At 44.0% G+C, this 23126-nt stretch overlaps 1 protein-coding gene across 1 annotated transcript in view; it reads right to left on the reverse strand.

Annotated features, from left to right (window-relative positions):
* LOC106580640 (protein furry homolog) overlaps positions 1-23126 on the reverse strand; it is a 281327-nt gene that overhangs the window by 232359 nt on the left and 25842 nt on the right. The window contains exon 2 of the mRNA XM_014161918.2: positions 2922-3121. Coding sequence (XP_014017393.1) covers positions 2922-3121 — 200 coding nt within the window. The remainder of the gene's footprint in view (positions 1-2921; positions 3122-23126) is intronic.

The following is a 23126-nucleotide window of genomic DNA, read 5'->3' on the forward strand; positions in this document are numbered from 1 at the left end:
GGACTGAAATGAGGACCAGCCAACCTTTTGATACGGGATGCAGTGATGAGTATTAAAACCGTGACCTGTGATAAAGCGAAGGGAACCATGGTAGATGACGTCCACAGGCTTAAGAGTAGTGGCTGCTGCATTCTGGTAAATGGTGTCACAATAGTCAAGAACTGGCAGGAAAGTTGACTGTACAATCTGCTTCCTGCTGTTTAGGGAGAGGCAAGATCTATTTCTAAATCTTAGCCTTTAACTAGCTTATCAGCATGTTTTTTAAATGTTAAATCATTGCCAATCCAAATGCCCAGATATAGGAACCCAATGGATGGGAGAACCATTCAATTATTAAATATTGAAGTCCATCGGATTTTTTTTTTATAGAATTAGAGAACAACATACAGTAGAAGTCAAAAGTTTGGACACACTTACTCATTCCAGGTTTTTTTTATTAAAAAAAAAAACTATTTTCTACATTGTAGAATAACAGTGAATACATCGAAACTATGAAATAACATGGAATCATGTAGTAACCAAAAAAGTAGACACCCGTTGCCTTGATGACAGCTTTGCACACTCTTGGCATTCTCTCAACCAGCTTCATGAGGTAGTCACCTGGAATGCATTTCAATTAACAGGTGTGCTTTCTTAAAACTTTATTTGTGGAATTTCTTTCCTTCTTAATGCGTTTGAGCCAATCAGTTGTGTTGTGACAAGGTACGGGTGGTATACAGAAGATAGCCCTATTTGGTAAAAGACCAAGTCCATATTACGGTAGAACAGCTCAAATAAGCAAAGAAATATGACAGTCCATCATTACTTTAAGACATGAAGGTCAGTCAATGCGGAACATTTCAAGAACTTTTAACATTTCTTCAAGTGCAGTCGCAAAAACCAACAAATGCTATGATGAAACTGGCTCTCATGAGGACTGCCACAGGAAAGGAAGACCCAGAGTTACCTCTGCTGCAGAGGATAAGTTCATTAGAGTTAACTGCACCTCAGATTGCAGCCCAAATAAATGCTTCACAGAGTTCAAGTAACAGACACATCTCAACTTCGACTGTTCAGGGGAGACTGCGTGAATCAGGCCTTCATGGTTGAATTGCTGCAAAGAAACCACTACTAAAGGACACCAATGAGGAGAAGAGACTTGCTTGGGCCAAGAAACACGAGCAATGGACATTAGAACGGCAGAGTAGGTGAACGGATGATCTCCACATGAGTGGTTCCCACCGTGAAGCATGGAGGACGAGGTGTAATGGTGTGGGGGTGCTTTGCTGGTGACACTGTCCGCGATTTAATTAGAATTCAAGGCACACTTAACCAGCATGGCTACCGAAGCATTCTGCAGCGATATGCCATCCCATCTGGTTTGCGCTTAGTGGGACTATCATTTGTATTTCAGCAAGACAATTAACCAAAAAACAACTCCAGGCTGTGTAAGGGCTATTTGACCAAGAAGGAGAGTGATGGAGTGCTGCATCAGATGACCTGGCCTCCACAATCACCCGACCTCAACCCAATTGAGATGGTTTGGGATGCGTTGGACCGCAGAGTGAAGATAAAGCAGCCAACAAGTGCTCAGCATATGTTGGAACTCCTTTATTTTGAATGTTTTATATACCCTTTATTTAACTAGGCAAGTCAGTTAAGAACAAATTCTTATTTACAATGACGGCCTACCCCGGCCGCCCTATGGGACTCCCAATCCCAATGTGATGCAGCCTGACTCTTGGAAAAGCATTCCTCATGAAGCTGGTTGAGAGAAAGAAATTCCACAAATAAACTTTTAAGAAAGCACACCTGTTAATTGAAATGCATTCCAGGTGACTACCTCATGAAGCTGGTTGAGAGAATGCCAAGAGTGTGCAAAGCTGTCATCAAGGCAAAGGTTGGCTACTTTGAAAAACCTCAAATATAAAATATATTTTGATTTGTTTAACACTTTTTTGATTACTACATGATTCCATATGTGTTATTTCATAATTTTGATGTCTTTACTATTATTCAACAATGTAGAACATTTAAAAAAAATTAAGAAAAACCCTTGATGTGTGCAAGACAAAGGAGCTGATCGTGGACTAAAGGAAAAGGAGGTCCGAACAGGCCTCAGGAAAAGGCATGGGTCCCCAGATCCTCAGAAAGTTCTACAGCTGCATCCTCGAGAGCATCCTGACCGGTTGCATCACCGCTAGGTATGGCAACTGCTCGGCATCCGACCGTAAGGCACTACAGAGGGTAGTGCGTACGGCCCAGTACATCACTAGGGCCAAGCTTTCTGACATTCAGGACCTATATACTAGGCAATGTCCAAGGAAGGCCCAAAAAAAAAAGACTCCAGTCACCCAAGTCATAGACTGTTCTCTCTGCTACCGCACAGCAAGCGGTACCGGAGCGCCAAGTCTAGGACCAAAAGGCTCCTTAAAAGCTTCCATCTCCAAGCCATAAGACTGCTGAACAACTGAACTAATCAAATGGCCACCCGGGCTATTTACATTGACACCCCCGCACATTGACTTGGTACAGGTACCCCCTGTATATAGCCTCGTTATTGTTAATTACATTTCTTGTGTAACTTTAAAAAAAATACTTTTATTTATTTAGTAAATATTTTATTAACTATTTCTTGAACTGCATTGGTGGTTAAGGGCTTGAAGTAAGCATTGCACAGTAAGGTTATATTCAGAGCATGTGACAAATAAAATTTGATTTGATTTGAATGAGTAGGTGTTTCCAAACTTTTGACTGGTACCGTATATTTAGTCTTGCCCACATTAAGTACAAGTTTTAAACCAACCACGGCTTTAACAACGCCTGGTCAACAGTTGTGGCACATGGATAGACAGACGGATGGACAGCTGGACACAGACAGACACGGATGGACAGATGGACAGACAAACAGATAGATATACAGGGCAAACATGCTGACTCACCAACGGCTCGGCCATGATGATGCGTATCTTGCGCTCGGACAGCGTGGTGAAGTTTACGAACAGGCTCTTGAGGACATACTCCCCCGGCCGGCTCTCCGGGTCGATGCTAATGGGCATCATGGCTGGAGGACCCTTGTCTCCTTGGGGACTCAGCACTGGAGGGATGGGTGGCTTACTGTATCCGGTTCCCACTGGAGACGCTGGGGACACACCACAACACACAGGTAGGATTAGGAAATGACGTACATTTGACATATTCTACCTGTAATTGTGTAAGAGCAGCAACGTACTGTTGCTAGTAGTGTACTCCGTCGTTTAGGACGTTATAGTCAGGTTGTATACTGGTTGAATCAGGATGTTTTGTTACCTTCTTTTATGTTATTTTATTTTTTATTGAATATTAAAACATACATTCTACAGTACTTGCAGTGAAGCCACTCAACATTTACATTACATTCAGTCATCTAACAGACTCCCATCCAGAGCGACCCACAGAAGCAACAAGGGTCAATGCCACCGGCCCAAGCTACCAACCGCCATGCCACAAGCCCTCCGAAGTCCCCCCCCCCACAGTTCCCCGAGAGCTACCCCTCAACCATCCAAGATCCCCCCCACAGCCCCCCCCCCCGAAGAAAAAAATCCTAATAAAGTAATTACATTCACAAGACACCCCCAAGTCATCGTCCCTCCAATGCACCAACAACCAACAAAATGACGAAAAGAGAAAAATTAATTAAAACAGAAAACAATGCAAAAACAAAAGACAACAAGGACAACAAAAATCATAACAGCAAGCCCAACTGAATACGTTTGAGTGTATGGCACTATTTACGTGTGTATGTACAGTACGTGTGTGTGTCCGTGTATGTGCACGTGTGTGAGTTTAAATGCGAGTGTCTGTATATGCATGTGTACACGCGTACAAACACCTGCACCTAATACTTTTACTAAAAGTATTAGTATATTAGTAATTGACTGACCAAGTCTCTCCAGATCTCCCAACAATGCTATTTCTATGGTAAATTTTAGATTAATGGTATGCTTTTTCAGCCATTCCTGAACCTGAGACCAGAAACAGGCTGAGGGCAATACCAAAACAAATGGTCTATTGATTCTGTATCCTCACAACAAAATCTGCAGAGCTGCGATGATTGTATGCCCCAAATATTTAACATCTTGTTGGTGACAAAAATTCTGTACATTTTTTTTCTGAAATACACAAAGTCTTGCTTCGTTTTATATATCAACTTATACACCCTATACCATGGAATCGGTACATCAAAAATCTCTTCCCAAATATTTTGCAATCTGTATGGCACAGCTGTTAACATCCTGGTCCTCAAATGAAACTGGTATACTTTCTTATTAATGCTTTTTTTTATTAATCCGCCAATTTTGACCCTATATGTTGGGCAGACAGACCAGTTCCCTACCTCCTCCCACTGTCACCCTCCTCCTTCATTTTGGGGTATTGCTGTAATCAATTGGTTGTCATCTTGGATTGGGCAGACCTTCCAATACAATTCTGATAACTCAATGAAAGACATACCTCTACCATTCCAATTTACAATATAATTTAAAAACAAAATACCCTTTTCAAACATCTTTCCCATAAATATAGATATTTTATGAACAAGCACATTTGAGTTCAACCATAATATTTGTTATGTCTTTTCAGGGGGATGAATTGAAATTGTAACCAATGCTTGTTTGAAAATGAGAGATACCTTGAAAAAGGTTTCATTTTCAATCAATCGAAAATGAGACATTGCAATCTGCACAAAGGCACTTTTTAAACAATGGATGAGCTTTTCTTAGTAATCTACTTGAGAACCATTTAGTGTTCAAGTAAAATATTTGTATAAGTGAAGCTTTTAGAGAGAGGTTTAGTGATTTTACATGTCATAATCTCAACCTACCCAGTTCATATTCATTACATAGACAGGCACACTTTATCTTGTCTGGTTTAGCATCCAGGCAAGATTTGAAAAACGAATCATCAGGAGTTGGCAGCGGCATAAGTAAGTGAGTAAACTGAGATATGACTAAGGAGTTAATCAGTGTACTTTTTCCATTAATAGACAGATATTTACCTATCCATGGTTGCAGGATCCTGTCTATTTTTACTAGTTTTCTATTTCTATATTGTACACTTATCATAACTAGGTTTAAGTACAGAGAGTCCAGAAAAGTGATCCATATCTTCAATGAGACATTGCAGGGATCTAGCTTGTGGACGTAAAATAAAACTTGAGTCATCGGCAGACACCTTTGTTTTTCAGCCTTGGATTTCTAATCCTCTAATATTTTTATTTGATCTGATTTTAATAGCTAGCATTTCGATGGCCATAACAAATAGATATGGTGACAGTGGACACCCTTGTTTAACTCCTCTTGACAATTCAAAACTCTCTGAGAAGTAGCCTCTATTTATTATTTTACACCTGGTGTTACTATACAATACCTTTACCCATTTTATAAGAGACTCACTGAAATGAATTTATAAATATAATCCAGTCTTACTTTATCAAAGGCCTTTACAAAATCTGCTAGAAATACTAGGCCTGGCTTCTTAGATGTTTCATGTTGTTCTATAATATCTAGTAGTTGTCATATATTATCTCCAATGTATCGTCCATGTAAAAAAACCTGTCTGATCAGGATGAACAATACCTGGTAATGCTATGCGTTTCGCTAGTATTTTTGCATTAACGTCTTTTCAGCAACAACAAAAATATATCTTTATCTGATTGTAACTGACAAGATAATAACCAAAATATGACGTCGTTCGTAGTACATTTTGATGTTGTCATGAAAAAGATATCTATACATCATATGCCAAATTTTGCCCACTGGGTACCGTGGGAAGACAAGCCATGCATTTGCTGCAGCATTTAATATTTGATTCTGTGCCTCCACTTTCTGGTTTTGAAAAGTGCTTTTATTTAAAGTTCCCGACATGGAGAAAATTCCTCCAGCAGATAGTAGAGGAGAGGATAACAAGCTGGAGCATTTCTCTCCCAATGCTCCACTGCATTAGCCAGCTGATCTGACCTTATCTGCGGCTGGCTAGAGAAATTAAAACACCCCGGCTAGCTGCTAGCAGCTGGTGTTTTCATCTGCTATTCAAGATGTCATTGCCCTTTGAGGAAAGAAATTCCTTGCATGTGACCGTCATTCAGCCAACGCTGTGATACAGGCCTGAGTTTAATCACTGACGGCTTGGCCCGGCCCATAAAACACATAAACAACTGACACATTAGTTTGACTTTACCTCACAGTTTCACCGTTTCACTTCAACTCCCCATAAACAGAAAATGTTGCTAGAAATAGCCAAAGAGCCGTGTGCTAACGCCTAATAGGGGTGTGAAATGTTCCCTTAGCATGGATTACCTCAACCCAGAATTATACTTCTAGGTCAGTGAACTGGGGTACATCTGCTGGTTAAAATTGTGTGTGTGTGTGTGTGTGTGTGTGTGTGTGTGTGTGTGTGTGTGTGTGTGTGTGTGTGTGTGTGTGTGTGTGTGTGTGTGTGTGTGTGTGTGTGTATGTATGTATATATGCGTGCCTGTATGTGTGATAGATAAGAGTTGACAGCTAGGAGGTCATCAGTGGCAGCCTTACTACACAGTCTTTACTGTTAGTATCAGGGCCAATTAAAGCAGATCAGAGTCACATATCAAATCCCAGACTCTCAAGTTGGCAACAAAAGCCTTCTCCATGGCCTAAGGCTGATGAGGACTCCAAGAAAACACAAAATCACCACACAACATTATCTCAGCCTTGATCCCAACGTTGACCTCAATGTGCTTTTGCTACTTTGTAACACTCTCACTCTGAGATAAAGTATGATTTCAACCCCAGAATACACTCTCAGAAACATGCATTACACTGTTGTAACACAAAATCTAGTGGCAACTGAGCTGCCACCAACTTGAAGAAGATGGAACCTTAACCTTAAATATTGAACAACATCATCCTGAGACGTTTTGAAACATTACATGGTGTGTTGGAACACCACTTAATCAAGTATTGTGCAGCACCTTGCCAGGGACTGGGAGTATTAACAAAAAAGGTTGAATACACTATTTTGGTGAATCAAGTCCTGTTTAGTGCCGAATTAGATACCTTCTCTTTTGGTGTCGTTTCCTCTCTCTAAGCTTCTAAACAGCATTATTATGTTTTTAATCCTGTCTAGTGCAGAATTAGATCACATTTTTCAGAAGTGTCTAAATGTTTAACATTGTTCTATGTATTTGATAATTTGCCATTATATGTTACTTGGCAGGCATTGTCAAGCACATTGTTCAAACCACCAGCAGTAATTGGAGGTTGAACTGCAATAACTGAGGATTCTGCACTTGCCTCTTCCATTGACAATGTTCTTCTTCTTCTAGGTTTAAGGGCAGACTACACCTATTGGTGTATTTCTGCCACCTACTGTACAATCCATTATACTAATACAAAACTGGGAGGAAAAAAAAATCTGCCCTCACAACAACAAAAAAACACCACCCCATTCCACTATTTAACCCTATCTAATCTTACTCCAGGCCAACGGTCTGGAAGGACAAAACATTACCACTCAACACCCCCCGCAACTCTTCTGCAGTAAAACCTCGCAATCCCAAGAACTTCTCTGCAGCTGCCACCACAACCTCTATTTCCTGTGACATTCCATTTCTGCAATACAGCTGACAAACATGGCTATGAATGCTATGAAACCCATCTTACTGAAGCACATATTATTCCCATCACTCTCTATAGGTCTCTACTTACTCACAGGAATCCTCTCAGGATCTCTCACCGTGTACCCATCTTCCTCTACCATTCTATTTACTGCTTCAGCATACGACACTGTCTGTACTACTCCGACCCTGGCAACATCAACCTGTCTTTCTCTCACTAGACACCTCCAATCTCCAGCCCCATGGGCACCCCTGGAGCTAATACACACAACTTTCTCTACCAATATTACACATTCCTTCATCTCATGCCCTCCTTCACACTTCTCACATCTAGGAATATCCCTCCTACACACTGCTGCAACAAAAGCTCTCATGGAATAAATGAACATCCTAACTTGACCTTGTCGGGGAAAGACTCTGCATCAAAACTCAGCAGGACAGACAATGTCTTCTCCGTTTCACCACGCTCTCAACTGGGTCTGAGTTCTATTTCAGCTGATCCTCCCAAACACTTAATGCCACCCCCGTTATCACTCCTTTCAATGGCGCCCTGCTCCGATGAGCAAAGCAAGTCACAATTCTTGTCCCTAGTCGAGTGGTCCGGAGCACCCGGAGCACTTTTCTGGACGGAAGAAACACAATACATCATCACGAGTCGACTTCAAGTTACTTTCACCGACTCAACAGTCCCCAACCTCTTCTCCACCCAACCTGACATCACATATGAATCAGCCAGATTCATTCTTGTCATCATCGGGATGAGGCTCAAACTCGGTGGTCCTCACTGCACCTGTCCCCGCAGGTACTTCATCCTCACTCTCGTCAGGTTCCATCTCTAAGCTACTGGAGCATGATGTATCCGTCTTTTTGCACTCGACTCCAACCTTCCTCACCACACCGCTTCCCTCTGCACTCAGCTTCTTTTCGGCGGTCATCACGGCACCTGCTATCGAAGTTAATTCATCCTCACTCTCGTCACATTCAATTTACGTCTGCAGGTTTTGCAAAAGTTCTGTGTGATCCACCTTTCCATATTCACTCAAAACATGTTCCACTTTTCTCCTTTTTTCTTGTCCACCATCTTCCCCTTCATCAGATCTTCTAGAAGGGTTGAGCATTCCCCCACTCCATATTTACTCATAGTATGTACCACTTTCCTCCTTTTTTTCCTGACCACTATCTTACCGTTGACGTCAATCTTCCCTCCATCATCTTCTGTAGCTTTTCCCCTTAATGTTGTGCAATCCATTGACAATCATCTTCTTCTTCTTTGAGGTTTATAGGGACTCATATGGTGTATTGCCGCCACATACTGTACGGGGTAGTAAAAAAAAATATACACTGCTCAAAAAAATAAAGGGAACACTTAAACAACACAATGTAACTCCAAGTCAATCACACTTCTGTGAAATCAAACTGTCCACTTAGGAAGCAACACTGATTGACAATAAATTTCACATGCTGTTGTGCAAATGGAATAGACAACAGGTGGAAATTATAGGCAATTAGCAAGACACCCCCAATAAAGGAGTGGTTCTGCAGGTGGGGACCACAGACCACTTCTCAGTTCCTATGCTTCCTGGCTGATGTTTTGGTCACTTTTGAATGCTGGCGGTGCTTTTACTCTAGTGGTAGCATGAGACGGAGTATACAACCCACACAAGTGGCTCAGGTAGTGCAACTCATCCAGGACGGCACATCAATGCGAGCTGTGGCAAGAAGGTTTGCTGTGTCTGTCAGCGTAGTGTCCAGAGCATGAAGGCGCTACCAGGAGACAGGCCAGTACATCAGGAGACGTGGAGGAGGCCGTAGGAGGGCAACAACCCAGCAGCAGGACCGCTACCTCCGCCTTTGTGCAAGGAGGAGCAGGAGGAGCACTGCCAGAGCCCTGCAAAATGACCTCCAGCAGGCCACAAATGTGCATGTGTCTGCTCAAACGGTCAGAAACAGACTCCATGAGGGTGGTATGAGGGCCCGACGTCCACAGGTGGGGGTTGTGCTTACAGCCCAACACCGTGCAGGATGTTTGGCATTTGCCAGAGAACACCAAAATTGGCAAATTTGCCACTGGCGCCCTGTGCTCTTCACAGATGAAAGCAGGTTCACACTGAGCACGTGACAGACGTGACAGAGTCTGGAGACGCCGTGGAGAACGTTCTGCTGCCTGCAACATCCTCCAGCATGACCGGTTTGGCGGTGGGTCAGTCATGGTGTGGGGTGGCATTTCTTTGGGGGGCTGCACAGCCCTCCATGTGCTCGCCAGAGGTAGCCTGACTGCCATTAGGTACCGAGATGAGATCCTCAGACTCCTTGTGAGACCATATGCTGGTGCGGTTGGCCCTGGGTTCCTCCTAATGCAAGACAATGCTAGACCTCATGTGGCTGGAGTGTGTCAGCAGTTCCTGCAAGAGGAAGGCATTGATGCTATGGACTGGCCCGCCCGTTCCCCAGACCTAAATCCATTTGAGCACATCTGGGACATCATGTCTCGCTCCATCCACCAACGCCACGTTGCACCACAGACTGTCCAGGAGTTGGCGGATGCTTTAGTCCAGGTCTTGGAGGAGATCCCTCAGGAGACCATCTGCCACCTCATCAGGAGCATGCCCAGGCATTGTAGGGAGGTCATACAGGCACGTGGAGGCCACACACACTACTGAGCCTCATTTTGACTTGTTTTAAGGACATTACATCAAAGTTGGATCAGCCTGTAGTGTGGTTTTCCACTTTAATTTTGAGTGTGACTCCAAATCCAGACCTCCATGGGTTGATACATTGGATTTCCATTGATTATTTTTGTGTGATTTTGTTGTCAGCACATTCAACTATGTAAAGAAAAAAGTATTTAATAAGATTATTTCTTTCATTCAGATCTAGGATGTGTTGTTTAAGTGTTCCCTTTATTTTTTTGAGCAGTATATATATATATATATATAGTTTGGATGAACAAATTCATACTAATTACCAAAACCAAGAAACACTAATCAAAATCACATTATTGTGTGTTGGGATCCTTCTCCTTCATGGCGTTCACTGGAGACTGTCGGACATTCACTACAATCTCATCGCTACTCACTCCTTCAGCTATTTTCTCTGCTTCCACATAAAATAACTGCTGGATGGCCCTGATCCTAGCTACTGTGACCTCCTTCATCTGTACTGGGTACTCCGGGAACAGGAATGTGATTCCATCACAATTACAACAACATGCTTCATCTGACTCTTCAACTGCTACATTTCTTTCCTTCGACAAACACTTGCGACGTGTCAAAACTTTTTAATAATTGTGACACTGCAGCGGCTTCTGTACATATGGTCTCACCTCATATCTCACATATCCAAGTTTTACATAAGTTGGGAGAACCACTTCATCAAACAACAGTAAAACCAATAGGCTTTGCTCCTTCTTTCCATCTATCATTCAATTCAAGCGACGTGAGTCTACTACTCCCGGAATGTTATCCCTAAACCACACAGGTTCTATGTCCAACGAGACATCAGAGATGACACCTTTAACCGGTGCCTACTCTGAAAATCATTTGTCGCTGGAGGCTCCAGACCGCAGACCGTCGCTGGAGGCTCTGGACCGCAGACCGTCGCTGGAGGCTCCGGGCCATGGATCGTCACTGGAGGCTTCGGACTGGGAACCCTCACAGGAGGCTCCGGACTGTGGAGGCGCACTGGAGGCCTGGTGCGTGGAGCTGGCACAGGATGTACCAGGCTGGGGAGACGCACTGGAGACCGGGCGCGTGGAGCAGGCACAGGGCGTACCAGGCTGGAGAGACGCACTGGAGGCCGGGTGCGTGGAGCAGGCACAGGTCGTACCGGGCTGGGGAGACGCACTGGAGACCGGGTTAGCGGAGCTGGCACAGGATATACTGGGCCGTGGAGGCGCACTGGAGGTCTGGAGCATAGAGCTGGCACAACCCGTCCTGGCTGGATGCTTACTTTAGCCCAGCAAGTGCGGGGTGCTGGCACAGGACGAACTGGGCTGTGAAGGCGCACTGGCGACAGAGTGCAGAGCCAGCACAACCCGTCCTGGCAAAGAACGCACCGGGCTGTGGATGCGCACTGGAGACACATTGCGTATCACTGCATAACATGGTGCCTGAACGGTCACACGCTCCTCCACACGCCTGCGTTGCCGCATACTCCTCGCCAACTCTATTCTCCGGTATCCCTCATCGCATTGCTCAATTGACTCCCAGGCAGGTTCTGGCACTCTCCCTGGGTCGACCGACCACCTTTCTACCTCCTCCCATGTTGTCTCCGGTTCACCCCTCGGCTCCGCCGACCACCCCGTGTGCACCCCCAAACATTTTTTTAGAGGAGGCTGCCTCTCGAGCTTCCGTCGTGGTCGTGAACTTCGGAGTCGCCGTTGATGCTCCCTCACTGCTTCCGTCTGCTCCCATGGAAGGCGATCCTTTCTGGCCAGGATTTCCTCCCAACTCCAGGATCCCTTACCGTCCAAGATATCCTCCCATGTCCAGGATGTGTGCTCCTCCAGGCCACGCTGTCTGGTCCGTTTGTGGTGGGATCTTCTGTTACGCTCGTCGTAAAGATTGGACCAAGGTGCAGCGTGGTAGGTGAACATTTGACTTTTTATTAAAAGTGAACACTGAAAAAACAACAAAATACAAAACGAACGTAAAGTTCTGCAGGCTACACAGCAACTATGGAAAAACAAGATTCCACAAACCTCAGGTGGGAAAAAAGGCTGCCTAAGTATGATCCCCAATCAGAGACAACGATAGACAGCTGCCTCTGATTGGGAACCATACCCGGCAAACAAAGAAATAGAAAAACTAGAATGCCCGCCCAAATCACAGTTCGACACATAATCACAGTGACACAGTTCAACACATACAACAACACAGAGATAAACAAATATAAAATCAATAATACAGTAGAAAAGTCTATATACGGCATGTGCAAATGAGGTAGGATAAGAGAGGTAAGGCAATAAATTGGCAATGATTGCAAAGTAATTATAATATAGCAATTAAACACTGGAATGGAAGGGTGTGCAGAAGATAAATGTGCAAGTAGAGATACTGGGGTGCAAAGGAGCAAGATAAATAAATAAATACAGTATGGAGATGAGGTAGATTAGATGGGCTATTTACAGATGAGCTATGTACAGGTGACGTGATCTGTGAGCTGCTCTGGCAGCTTAAAGCTAGTGAGGGAGGTAAGAGTCTCCAGCTTCAGAGATTATTGCAATTCGTTCCAGTCATTGGCAGCAGAGAACTGGAAGGAGAGGCGGCCAAAGGAAGAATTGGCATTGGGGGTGACCAGTGAGATATACCTGCTGGTGGGTGCTACGCGTGGGTGCTGCTTTGGTGACGAGTGAGCTGAGGCGGGGCTTTACCTAGCAGAGACTTGTAGATGACCTGGAGCCGGTTGGTTTGGTGATGAGTATGAAGCAAGGGCCAGCCAACGAGAGCAGACAGGTCGCAGTGGTGGGTGGTATATGGGGCTTTGGTGACAAAACGGAAGGCACTGTGATAGACTGCATCCAATTTGTTGAGTAGAGTGTTGGAGGCTATTTTGTAAATGACATCGCCGAAGTCGAAGATCGGTAGGATTGTCAGTTTTACGAGGGTATGTTTGGCAGCATGAGTGAAGGATGCTTTGTTGTGAAATAGGAAGCCGATTCTAGATTTAATTTTGGATTGGACATCTTTAATGTGAGTTTGGAAGGAGAGTTTACAGTCTAACCAGACACCTAGGTATTTGTAGTTTTCCACATATTCTAAGTCAGAACCGTCCAGAGTAGTGATGCTGGACGGGTGGGCAGGTGCGGGCAGTGAACGGTTGAAGAGCATGCATTTAGTTTTACTTGCATTTAAGAACAGTTGGAGGCCATGGAAGGAGAGTTGTATGGCATTGAAACTCATCTGGAGGTTAGTTAACACAGTGTCCAAAGAAGAGCCAGAGGTATACGTTTTTCCGGTTTCCGGTCACAACTTGCAGACTTGTTTACTCTGCTGTGCGTTTTGTTGCCGATCTTACTTTGCTACCTGACGGTTTTTTACTTTTTCATTACCGTATATTTTTACTTTTTCCCTCACTCAACTTTTTTCATTCAACTTTTTCACCCCGGAGGTTTTATCTGGACATGGTTCGTCAGGACTTCAAACAGCCGAAGCTAAGTAACATTAACATGATGCCTTCTAATTGCAGTCGATGTACTTATAATATACAGGAGAACCATCGCCTTACGGCAAGGATAGCTGTGCTGCAAGCCCAGCTTCAGACGCAATCGTTAGGCAAGGGCAATTTCAGTGTAGGAAAGGATGAAACAGCGTCTGTGCCACCAGTAAGTACAGATAGTAACGTTAGTATAAACCCCCTCGCACAGTCCCCGCAGCCGGACAACTTTCTCATGGCTTCTGGGGGGAAACGCTGTAGGAATGCTCAACCGGTGTCGCTTATTCAGCCGACAGAAACTTTCAACCGGTTCTCCCCATTAAGCGAGTCTGAGTCGGAGGCCGAGACTTCTCTGGTCTCTACTCCTCCCGTTGTGGGGTCTGAGACGCCGACGGCTCCCACCATTAGCTCTGACAAATTGAAAACCCTAGTCATTGGCGACTCCATTACCCGCAGTATTAGACTTAAAACTAATCATCCAGCGATCATACACTGTTTACCAGGGGGCAGGGCTACCGACGTTAAGGCTAATCTAAAAACGGTGCTGGCTAAGGCTAAAACAGGCGAGTGTAGAGAGTATAGAGATATTGTTATCCACGTCGGCACCAACGATGTTAGGATGAAACAGTCAGAGGTCACCAAGCGCAACATAGCTTCAGCGTGTAAATCAGCTAGAAAGATGTGTCGGCATCGATTAATTGTCTCTGGCCCCCTCCCAATTAGGGGGAGTGATGAGCTCTACAGCAGAGTCTCACAACTCAATCGCTGGTTGAAAACTGTTTTCTGCCCCTCCCAAAAGATAGAATATGTAGATAATTGGCCCTCTTTCTGGGACTCACCCACAAACAGGACCAAGCCTGGCCTGTTGAGGAGTGACGGACTCCATCCTAGCTGGAGGGGTGCTCTCATCTTATCTACGAACATAGACAGGGCTCTAACTCCTCTAGCTCCACAATGAAATAGGGTGCAGGCCAGGCAGCAGGCTGTTAGCCAGCCTGCCAGCTTAGTGGAGTCTGCCACTAGCACAGTCAGCGTAGTCAGCTCAGCTTTCCCCATTGAGACCGTGTCTGTGCCTCGATTTAGGTTGGGCAAAATTAAAAATGGCGGTGTTCGCTTTAGCAATCTCACTAGTATAAAGACCTCCTCCATTCCTGCCATTATTGAAAGAGATTGTGATACCTCACATCTCAAAATTGGGTTACTTAATGTTAGAACCCGCACTTCCAAGGCAGTTATAGTCAATGAACTAATCACTGATCATAATCTGGATGTGATTGGCCTGACAGAAACATGGCTTAAGCCTGATGAATTTACTGTGTTAAATGAGGCCTCACCCCCTGGTTACACTAGTGACCATACCCCCCGTGCATCCGGCAAAGGCGGAGGTGTTGCTAACATTTACGATAGCAAATTTCAATTTACAAAAAAAAAAACAATGACGTTTTCATCTTTTGAGCTTCTAGTCATGAAATCTATGCAGCCTACTCACTCACTTTTTATAGCTACTGTTTACAGGCCTCCTGGGCCATATGCAGTGTTCCTCACTGAGTTCCCTGAATTCCTATCGGATCTTGTAGTCATAGCAGATAATATTCTAATTTTTGGTGACTTTAACATTCACATGGAAAAGTCCACAGACCCACTCCAAAAGGCTTTCGGAGCCATCATCGACTCAGTGGGTTTTGTCCAACATGTCTCTGGACCTACTCACTACCACAGTCATACTCTGGACCTAGTTTTGTCCCATGGAATAAATGTTGTGGATCTTAATGTTTTTCCTCATAATCCTGGACTATCGGACCACCATTTTATTACGTTTGCAATCGCAACAAATAATCTGCTCAGACCCCAACCAAGGAGCATTAAAAGTCGTGCTATAAATTCTCAGACAACCCAAAGATTCCTTGATGCCCTTCCAGACTCCCTCTGCCTACCCAAGGACGTCAGAGGACAAAAATCAGTTAACCACCTAACCGAGGAACTCAATTTAACCTTGCGCAATACCCTAGATGCAGTTGCACCCCTAAAAACATCTGTCATAAGAAACTAGCTCCCTGGTATACAGAAAATACACGAGCTCTGAAGCAAGCTTCCAGAAAATTGGAACGGAAATGGCGCCACACCAAACTGGAAGTCTTCCGACTAGCTTGGAAAGACAGTACCGTGCAGTATCGAAGAGCCCTCACTGCTGCTCGATCATCCTATTTTTCCAACTTAATTGAGGAAAATAAGAACAATCCAAAATTTATTTTTGATACTGTCGCAAAGCTAACTGAAAAGCAGCCTTCGCAAATGGAGGATGGCTTTCACTTCAGCAGTAATAAATGTATGAACTTCTTTGAGGAAAAGATCATGATCATTAGAAAGCAAATTACAGACTCCTCTTTAAATCTGGGTATTCCTCCAAAGCTCCATTGTCCTGAGTCTACACAACTCTGCCAGGACCTAGGATCAAGGGAGATACTAAAGTGTTTTAGTACTATATCTCTTGACACAATGATGAAAATAATCATGGCCTCCAAACCCTCAAGCTGCATACTGGACCCTATTCCAACTAAACTACTGAAAGAGCTGCTTCCTGTGCTTGGCCCTCCTATGTTGAACATAATAAACGGCTCTCTAGCCACCGGATGTGTACCAAGCTCACTAAAAGTGGCAGTAAGAAAGCCTCTCTTGAAAAAGCCGAATCTTGATCCAGAAATTATAAAAAACTATCGGCCTATATCGAATCTTCCATTCCTCTCAAATTTTTTTGAAAAAGCTGTTGCACAGCAACTCACTGCCTTCCTGAAGACAAACAATGTATATGAAACGCTTCAGTCTGGTTTTAGACCCCATCATAGCACTGAGACTGCACTTGTGAAGGTGGTAAATGACCTTTTAATGACGTCAGACCGAGGCTCTGCATCTGTCCTCGTGCTCCTAGATCTTAGTGCCGCTTTTGATACCATCGATCACCACATTCTTTTGGAGAGATTGGAAACCCAAATTGGTCTACATGGACAAGTTCTGGCCTGGTTTAGATCTTATCTGTCGGAAAGATATCAGTTTGTCTCTGTGAATGGTTTGTCCTCTGACAAATCAATTGTAAAGTTCGGTGTTCCTCAAGGTTCCGTTTTAGGACCACTATTGTTTTCACTATATATTTTACCTCTTGGGGATGTCATTCGAAAACATAATGTTAAATTTCACTGCTATGCGGACGACACACAGCTGTACATTTCAATGAAACATGGTGAAGCCCCAAAATTGCCCTCGCTAGAAGCCTGTGTTTCAGACATAAAGAAGTGGATGGCTGCAAACTTTCTACTTTTAAACTCGGACAAAACAGAGATGCTTGTTCTAGGTCCCAAGAAACAAAGAGATCTTCTGTTGAATCTGACAATTAATCTGGATGGTTGTACAGTCGTCTCAAATAAAACTGTGAAGGACCTCGGCGTTACTCTGGACCCTGATCTCTCTTTTGAAGAACATATCAAGACTGTTTCAAGGACAGCTTTTTTCCATCTACGTAACATTGCAAAAATCAGAAACTTTCTGTCCAAAAATGACACAGAAAAATTAATCCATGCTTTTGTTACTTCTAGGCTGGACTACTGCAATGCTCTACTTTCTGGCTACCCGGATAAAGCACTAAACAAACTTCAGTTAGTGCTAAATACGGCTGCTAGAATCCTGACTAGAACCAAAAAATGTGATCATATTACTCCAGTGCTAGCCTCCCTACACTGGCTTCCTGTTAAGGCAAGGGCTGATTTCAAGGTTTTACTGCTAACCTACAAAGCATTACATGGGCTTGCTCCTACCTATCTTTCCGATTTGGTCCTGCTGTACATACCTACACGTACGCTACGGTCACAAGACGCAGGCCTCCTAATTGTCCCTAGAATTTCTAAGCAAACGGCTGGAGGTAGGGCTTTCTCCTATAGAGCTCCATTTTTATGGTATGGTCTGCCTACCAATGTGAGAGACGCAGACTCAGTCTCAACCTTTAAGTCTTTACTGAAGACTTATCTCTTCAGTAGGTCCTATGATTAAGTATAGTCTGGCCCAGGAGTGTGAAGGTGAACGGAAAGGCTGGAGCAACGAACCGCCCTTGCTGTCTCTGCCTTGCCGGTTCCCCTCTTTCCACTGGGATTCTCTGCCTCTAACCCTTTTACAGGGGCTGTGTCACTGGCTTACTGGTGTTCTTCCATGCCGTCCATGGGAGGGGTGCGTCACTTGAGTGGGTTGAGTCACTGACGTGGTCTTCCTGTCTGGGTTGGCGCCCCCCCTTGGGTTGTGCCATGGCGGAGATCGTTGTGGGCTATACTCGGCCTTGTCTTAGGACGGTAAGTTGGTGGTTGGAGACATCCCTCTAATGGTGTGGGGGCTGTGCTTTGGCAAAGTGGGTGGGGTTATATCCTGCCTGTTTGGCCCTGTCCGGGGGTATCATCGGATGGGGCCACAGTGTCTTCTGATCCCTCCTGTCTCAGCCTCCAGTATTTATGCTGCAGTAGTTTATGTGTCGGGGGGCTAGGGTCAGTCTGTTACATCTGGAGTATTTCTATTGTCTTATCCGGTGTCCTGTGTGAATTTAAATATGCTCTCTCTAATTCTCTCTTTCTCTCTTTCTGTCTTTCTCTCGGAGGACATGAGCCCTAGGACCATGCCTCAGGACTACCTGGTATGATGACTCCTTGCTGTCCCCAGTCCACCTGGCCGTGCTGCTGCTCCAGTTTCAACTGTTCTGCCTGCGGCTATGGAACCCTGACCTGTTCACCGGACGTGCTTGTTGCACCCTCGACAACTACTATGATTATTATTATTTGACCATGCTGGTCATTTATGAACATTTTAACATCTTGACCATGTTCTGTTATAATATCCACCCTGCACAGCCAGAAGAGGACTGGCCACCCCTCATAGCCTGGTTCCTCTCTAGGTTTCTTCCTAGGTTTTTGGCCTTTCTAGGGAGTTTTTCCTAGGGAGTTTTTCCTAGCCACCGTGCTTCTTTCACATGCATTGCTTGCTGTTTGGGGGTTTAGGCTGGGTTTCTGTACAGCACTTTGAGATATCAGCTGATGTACGAAGGGCTATATAAATAAATTTGATTTGATTTGATATACAGAATGGTGTCGTCTTCGTAGAGGTGGATCAAAGAATCATCAGCAGCGAGAGCAACATCATTGATGTATACAGAGAAGAGAGTCGGCCCGAGAATTTAACCCTGTGGCACCCCCATAGAGAATGCCAGAGGTGTTGCCAACAGGCCCTCCAATTTGACACACTGAACTCTATCGGAGAAGAAGTAGAAAGAGGAAGAAGGGAAGCGCTACTAAGGTACACAATAGTAAATGTTGGTAGACAGAAGGTGCTCTTTGGTAAAAGGGGTGAGTTGGTCATCAAAAAGAAAGGAGGGCCAAGGTACTCTTCATATAATTGATTAAAATGCCTTTATTAGTATGGCATGTTCAATAGAAACAATGTTTTTAAAAATCCGATGCATTTCGGCTGCATGGCCTTCGTCAGGGAGTACAAAGAAATAATACAATGCTCTCTTTTTAACAGCTTTTCCAATTAACCCTAATTTGAAGAGGGAGTGGTTAAAATTGATTGGACACACCTAGTAAGCAATACTATACAAACTTTAAAGTGAAATACTGTAGCTATGTTATCATAAAAATTGAACTCCAAGCTAGAAGTATCAGAACACTAAGAAAGGTAGTTCTAACCTTAAATATGGCTGGGAGAAGTGTCAAGAATTAGAAAGCAATATATTCCATAGTACACTAGAACACAGCAAAACATGAACAACAACACTCTAAACATAGCTGAGGGCAATTGAGCAACACGTCCACTAGATGACAGCAAATGGACCCATCACAACCCTACAGGAAGGGTGAGAAATCCATATCTTCATTTAAACCCGGGTATTTAGTGGCCTGTAGTTTGTAAATCCCAAAACTTTCCCTTTGGTTTAACTGTTTAAGACAGTCCCCTTTTCTAATAGAGGCCGGGATATGATCAATACCCATAGCTTGGAGGGAGGCAGGGTTGCCATGGTGTAAGGACTTGTAGTGCCTTGCCATGGGGTAGTCTTCATTGCCTACCCGTATGGCGTACTTGTGTTCCGCTAGGCGATCTTGAAGGCGATCTCTTTGTCCGTCCAATGTAGAACACCTTGCACTGTGGACATTCCAATCTATAGATGACATGAGTGGTTTTGCAATTAATGAAATGCTTGACGTTACGTCAAGGCATTTTAATAAATTATATGAAGAGTGCCTTGGCCCTCCTTTCTTTTTGATGATCAATCGGAGAAGTAATTGGTGAACCAAGCGAGGCAATCATTTGAGAAACCAAGGCTGTTGAGTCTGCCAATAAGAATGTTGTGATTGACAGAGTTGAAAACCTTAGCCAGGTCGATGAATACGGCTGCACAGTAATGTCTCTTACCGATGGCGGTTATGATATCGTTTAAGACCTTGAGCGTGGCTGAGGTGCACCCATGACCAGCTCTGAAACCAGATTGCATAGCGGAGAAGGTATGGTGAGATTCTTAGTGGTCGGTAATATGTTTGTTAACTTGGCTTTCAAAAACCTTAGAAAGGCAGGGTAGAATAGATACAGGTCTGTAGCAGTTTGGCTCTAGAGTGTCTCCCCCTTTAAGAGGGGGATGTCCGCGGCAGCTTTCCAATCAATGGGAATCTGAGACAATACAAAAGAGAGGTTGAACAGTCTAGTAATAGTGGTTGCAACAATTTCGGCAGATAATTATAGAAAGAGAGGCTCCAGATTGTCTAGCCCGGCTGATTTGTATGGGTCCAGATTTTGCAGCTCTTTCAGAACATCAGCTATCTGGATTTGGGTGAAGGAGAAGTGGGGGAGGTTTGGGCGAGTTGCTGTGGGGAGCGCAGGGCTGTTGACCGGGGTAGGGGTAGCCAGGTGGAAAGCATGGCCAGCCGTAGAAAAATGTTTATTGAAATTCTCAATTATTGTGGATTTATCGGTAGTGACAGTGTTTCCTAGCTTCAATGCAGTGGGCAGCTGGGAGGAGGTGCTCTTATTCTCCATGGACTTTACAGTGTCCCAGAACTTTTTTGAGTTTGTACTACAGGATGCACATTTCTGTTTGAAAAAGCTAGCCTTTTCTTTCCTAACTGCCTGTGTATATTGGTTCCTAACTTCCCTGAAAAGTTGCATATCACAGGGGCTATTCGATGCGAATGCAGAAAGCCACAGGATGTTTTTGTGCTGGTCAAGGGCAGACAGGTCTGGAGTGAACCAAGGGCTATATCTATTCCTGGTTCTAGATTTTTGGAATGGAGCATGCTAATTTAAGATGGTGAGGAAGGCACTTTTAAAGAATAACCAGGCATCCTCTACTGACGGGATGAGGTCAATGTCATTCCAGGATACCCCGGCCAGGTCGATTAGAAAGGCCTGTTCGCTGAAGTGTTTTAGGGAGCGTTTGACACTGATGAGGGGTGGTCGTTTGACCGCAGACCCATTACGGATGCAGGCAATGGGTCAGTGGCTTCATGAGTAGCCCAGGAGCCCTCGCCGGGAGATTGGCCTAGCGTGGGCTAGCTCCAGGCTAATTGGTGCTTACTCCGGGACGGAAACGTTAGCCAGGAGTAGTCAACCCGGGTTGCGGTTAGCTAGCTGCGATGGTCCAGATGAAAAGGTTCAGAGTTTGAGGTAGGAATCCGGGGATATGGAGAGAAAAATAGGTCCGGTATGCTCTGGTTTGAAACGTGTTGTACGAACTGGCGAGAGCTTTCCGAGCAAAAGGTTAGCTGAAGACTGCTAGCAGTGGTTAGCTGACTGATAGCTGGTAGCTGGAAGCTAGTTAGCTAGCTAGCTTCAGTTGAGGGATTCCAGTTCCGATGTAAGTAGAAATACTTTAGAAAAAAAACATCCACACCACATTGGGTGAGGCAGGTTGCAGGAGAGTATTTTGAAAAATATATAAAAAGATATATGCATGGGACAAGACAAGACAAAGACAAAGACGTCTGACTGCTACACCATATTGGATCATTGCTGAGTCTGTAGTTCTTGAAGGGTTGGAGTGGGGAATTTAACCCTTGTCTTTGGTGGGGAGAGAGGTGACCTGTCTAAACTGGGTGCTTTACCACTAGACCACGGGCTCTGCACGATTTACATAGATTTTTATTAAGTATATGCTGGTTGTCATTTTTTGTCAATTCCAATTCACCCCAGAATAATTTCTTACAGTGTGGCTGTGTGGTTGAGTGGGTTAAATGTCTATGAAATGTATCATCTTACTGTCCCTCCTGTTTTTAATCTGTCAAAGTAAAGCATAAAAAAATAAAGGTGGGATTCCACCAAAAATATTCTCCATGGGCCCTTATCATCAATCAATATTTAGGCTATAAAGCATTTGCATTTCTAAACCATTGATTGTATGAGAAACACAGTTTTCTTTTGGTTGGGATGCTGTCACAAGAGGTTACACTATGAACAAGCCATTACAGTGAACAAGCCATTATACATGCTATAAATGCTCATAAATGCTTTATAAATTACTCAAAGTGTTTATGAATTGTTCACGTGTTGAAATATAAGAATTTAAGCCCTGTCTAACACAAGGGACGGGGGACGTGGACGGGGGGACGGGGGGGTTCTACTAAGCTATATGGAATTATTTTAAGAAGGACATACCAAGGGTCATTTTGCTATTTGTTTTTCAATTTTAAGACCCCTTGAAGTATCAGAACAATATATAAGAAAATTATTTGATGAAAAATGTTTTTTGGCCTTACTGCTATTAGCCCATACAAACACATTGAATAACAGATGCACTACATCGAACAACAGATAGTCTCCCAAAAAATGTAAAAAGGAAGTATGTTCTGAAGTGTCTGTCCTATAGCAGAGAGATTTAAGAAAGATAGGAAACATTTGTTATTTTTCAGACATTTATTTAACCCCTTATTTTTGGCACTAAACAGTCTCCCTATGTGACCGACAGATCCGATCTTAAAATTTGAAATTGTGTTTTTTACATTATATCATACACCACAGTTGAGGAACAATGGGAAAGTAATTCTGCTTTGAAAGTTGATAAACTTGTAACCCCACTTTTGAGAAAATGGTCTTAGAATGTGTTGGTACACCTAATGAAGAGCTCTTCTTTGTCTACACCCATTCAGCATCGTTCACATCCTCTTAATTAAGCCTTAGTCCTACCCGTCTCTTTAAGGATTCACATGTGAGGACATGTGCTAAACAGAGTGAGCACGGTAGTGTACTAAACAACCAAAGATTTCAAGATTAAAGGCTGGTTTATACTACATCTATCGACATGTCTGTAGACAGTTGTCGCAGTGACATCATGAACATTCTATTGTTCTCC

The sequence above is a fragment of the Salmo salar genome, chromosome ssa20 (assembly GCF_905237065.1).
Source record: "Salmo salar chromosome ssa20, Ssal_v3.1, whole genome shotgun sequence".
Classification (NCBI taxonomy): Eukaryota; Metazoa; Chordata; class Actinopteri; order Salmoniformes; family Salmonidae; genus Salmo; species Salmo salar.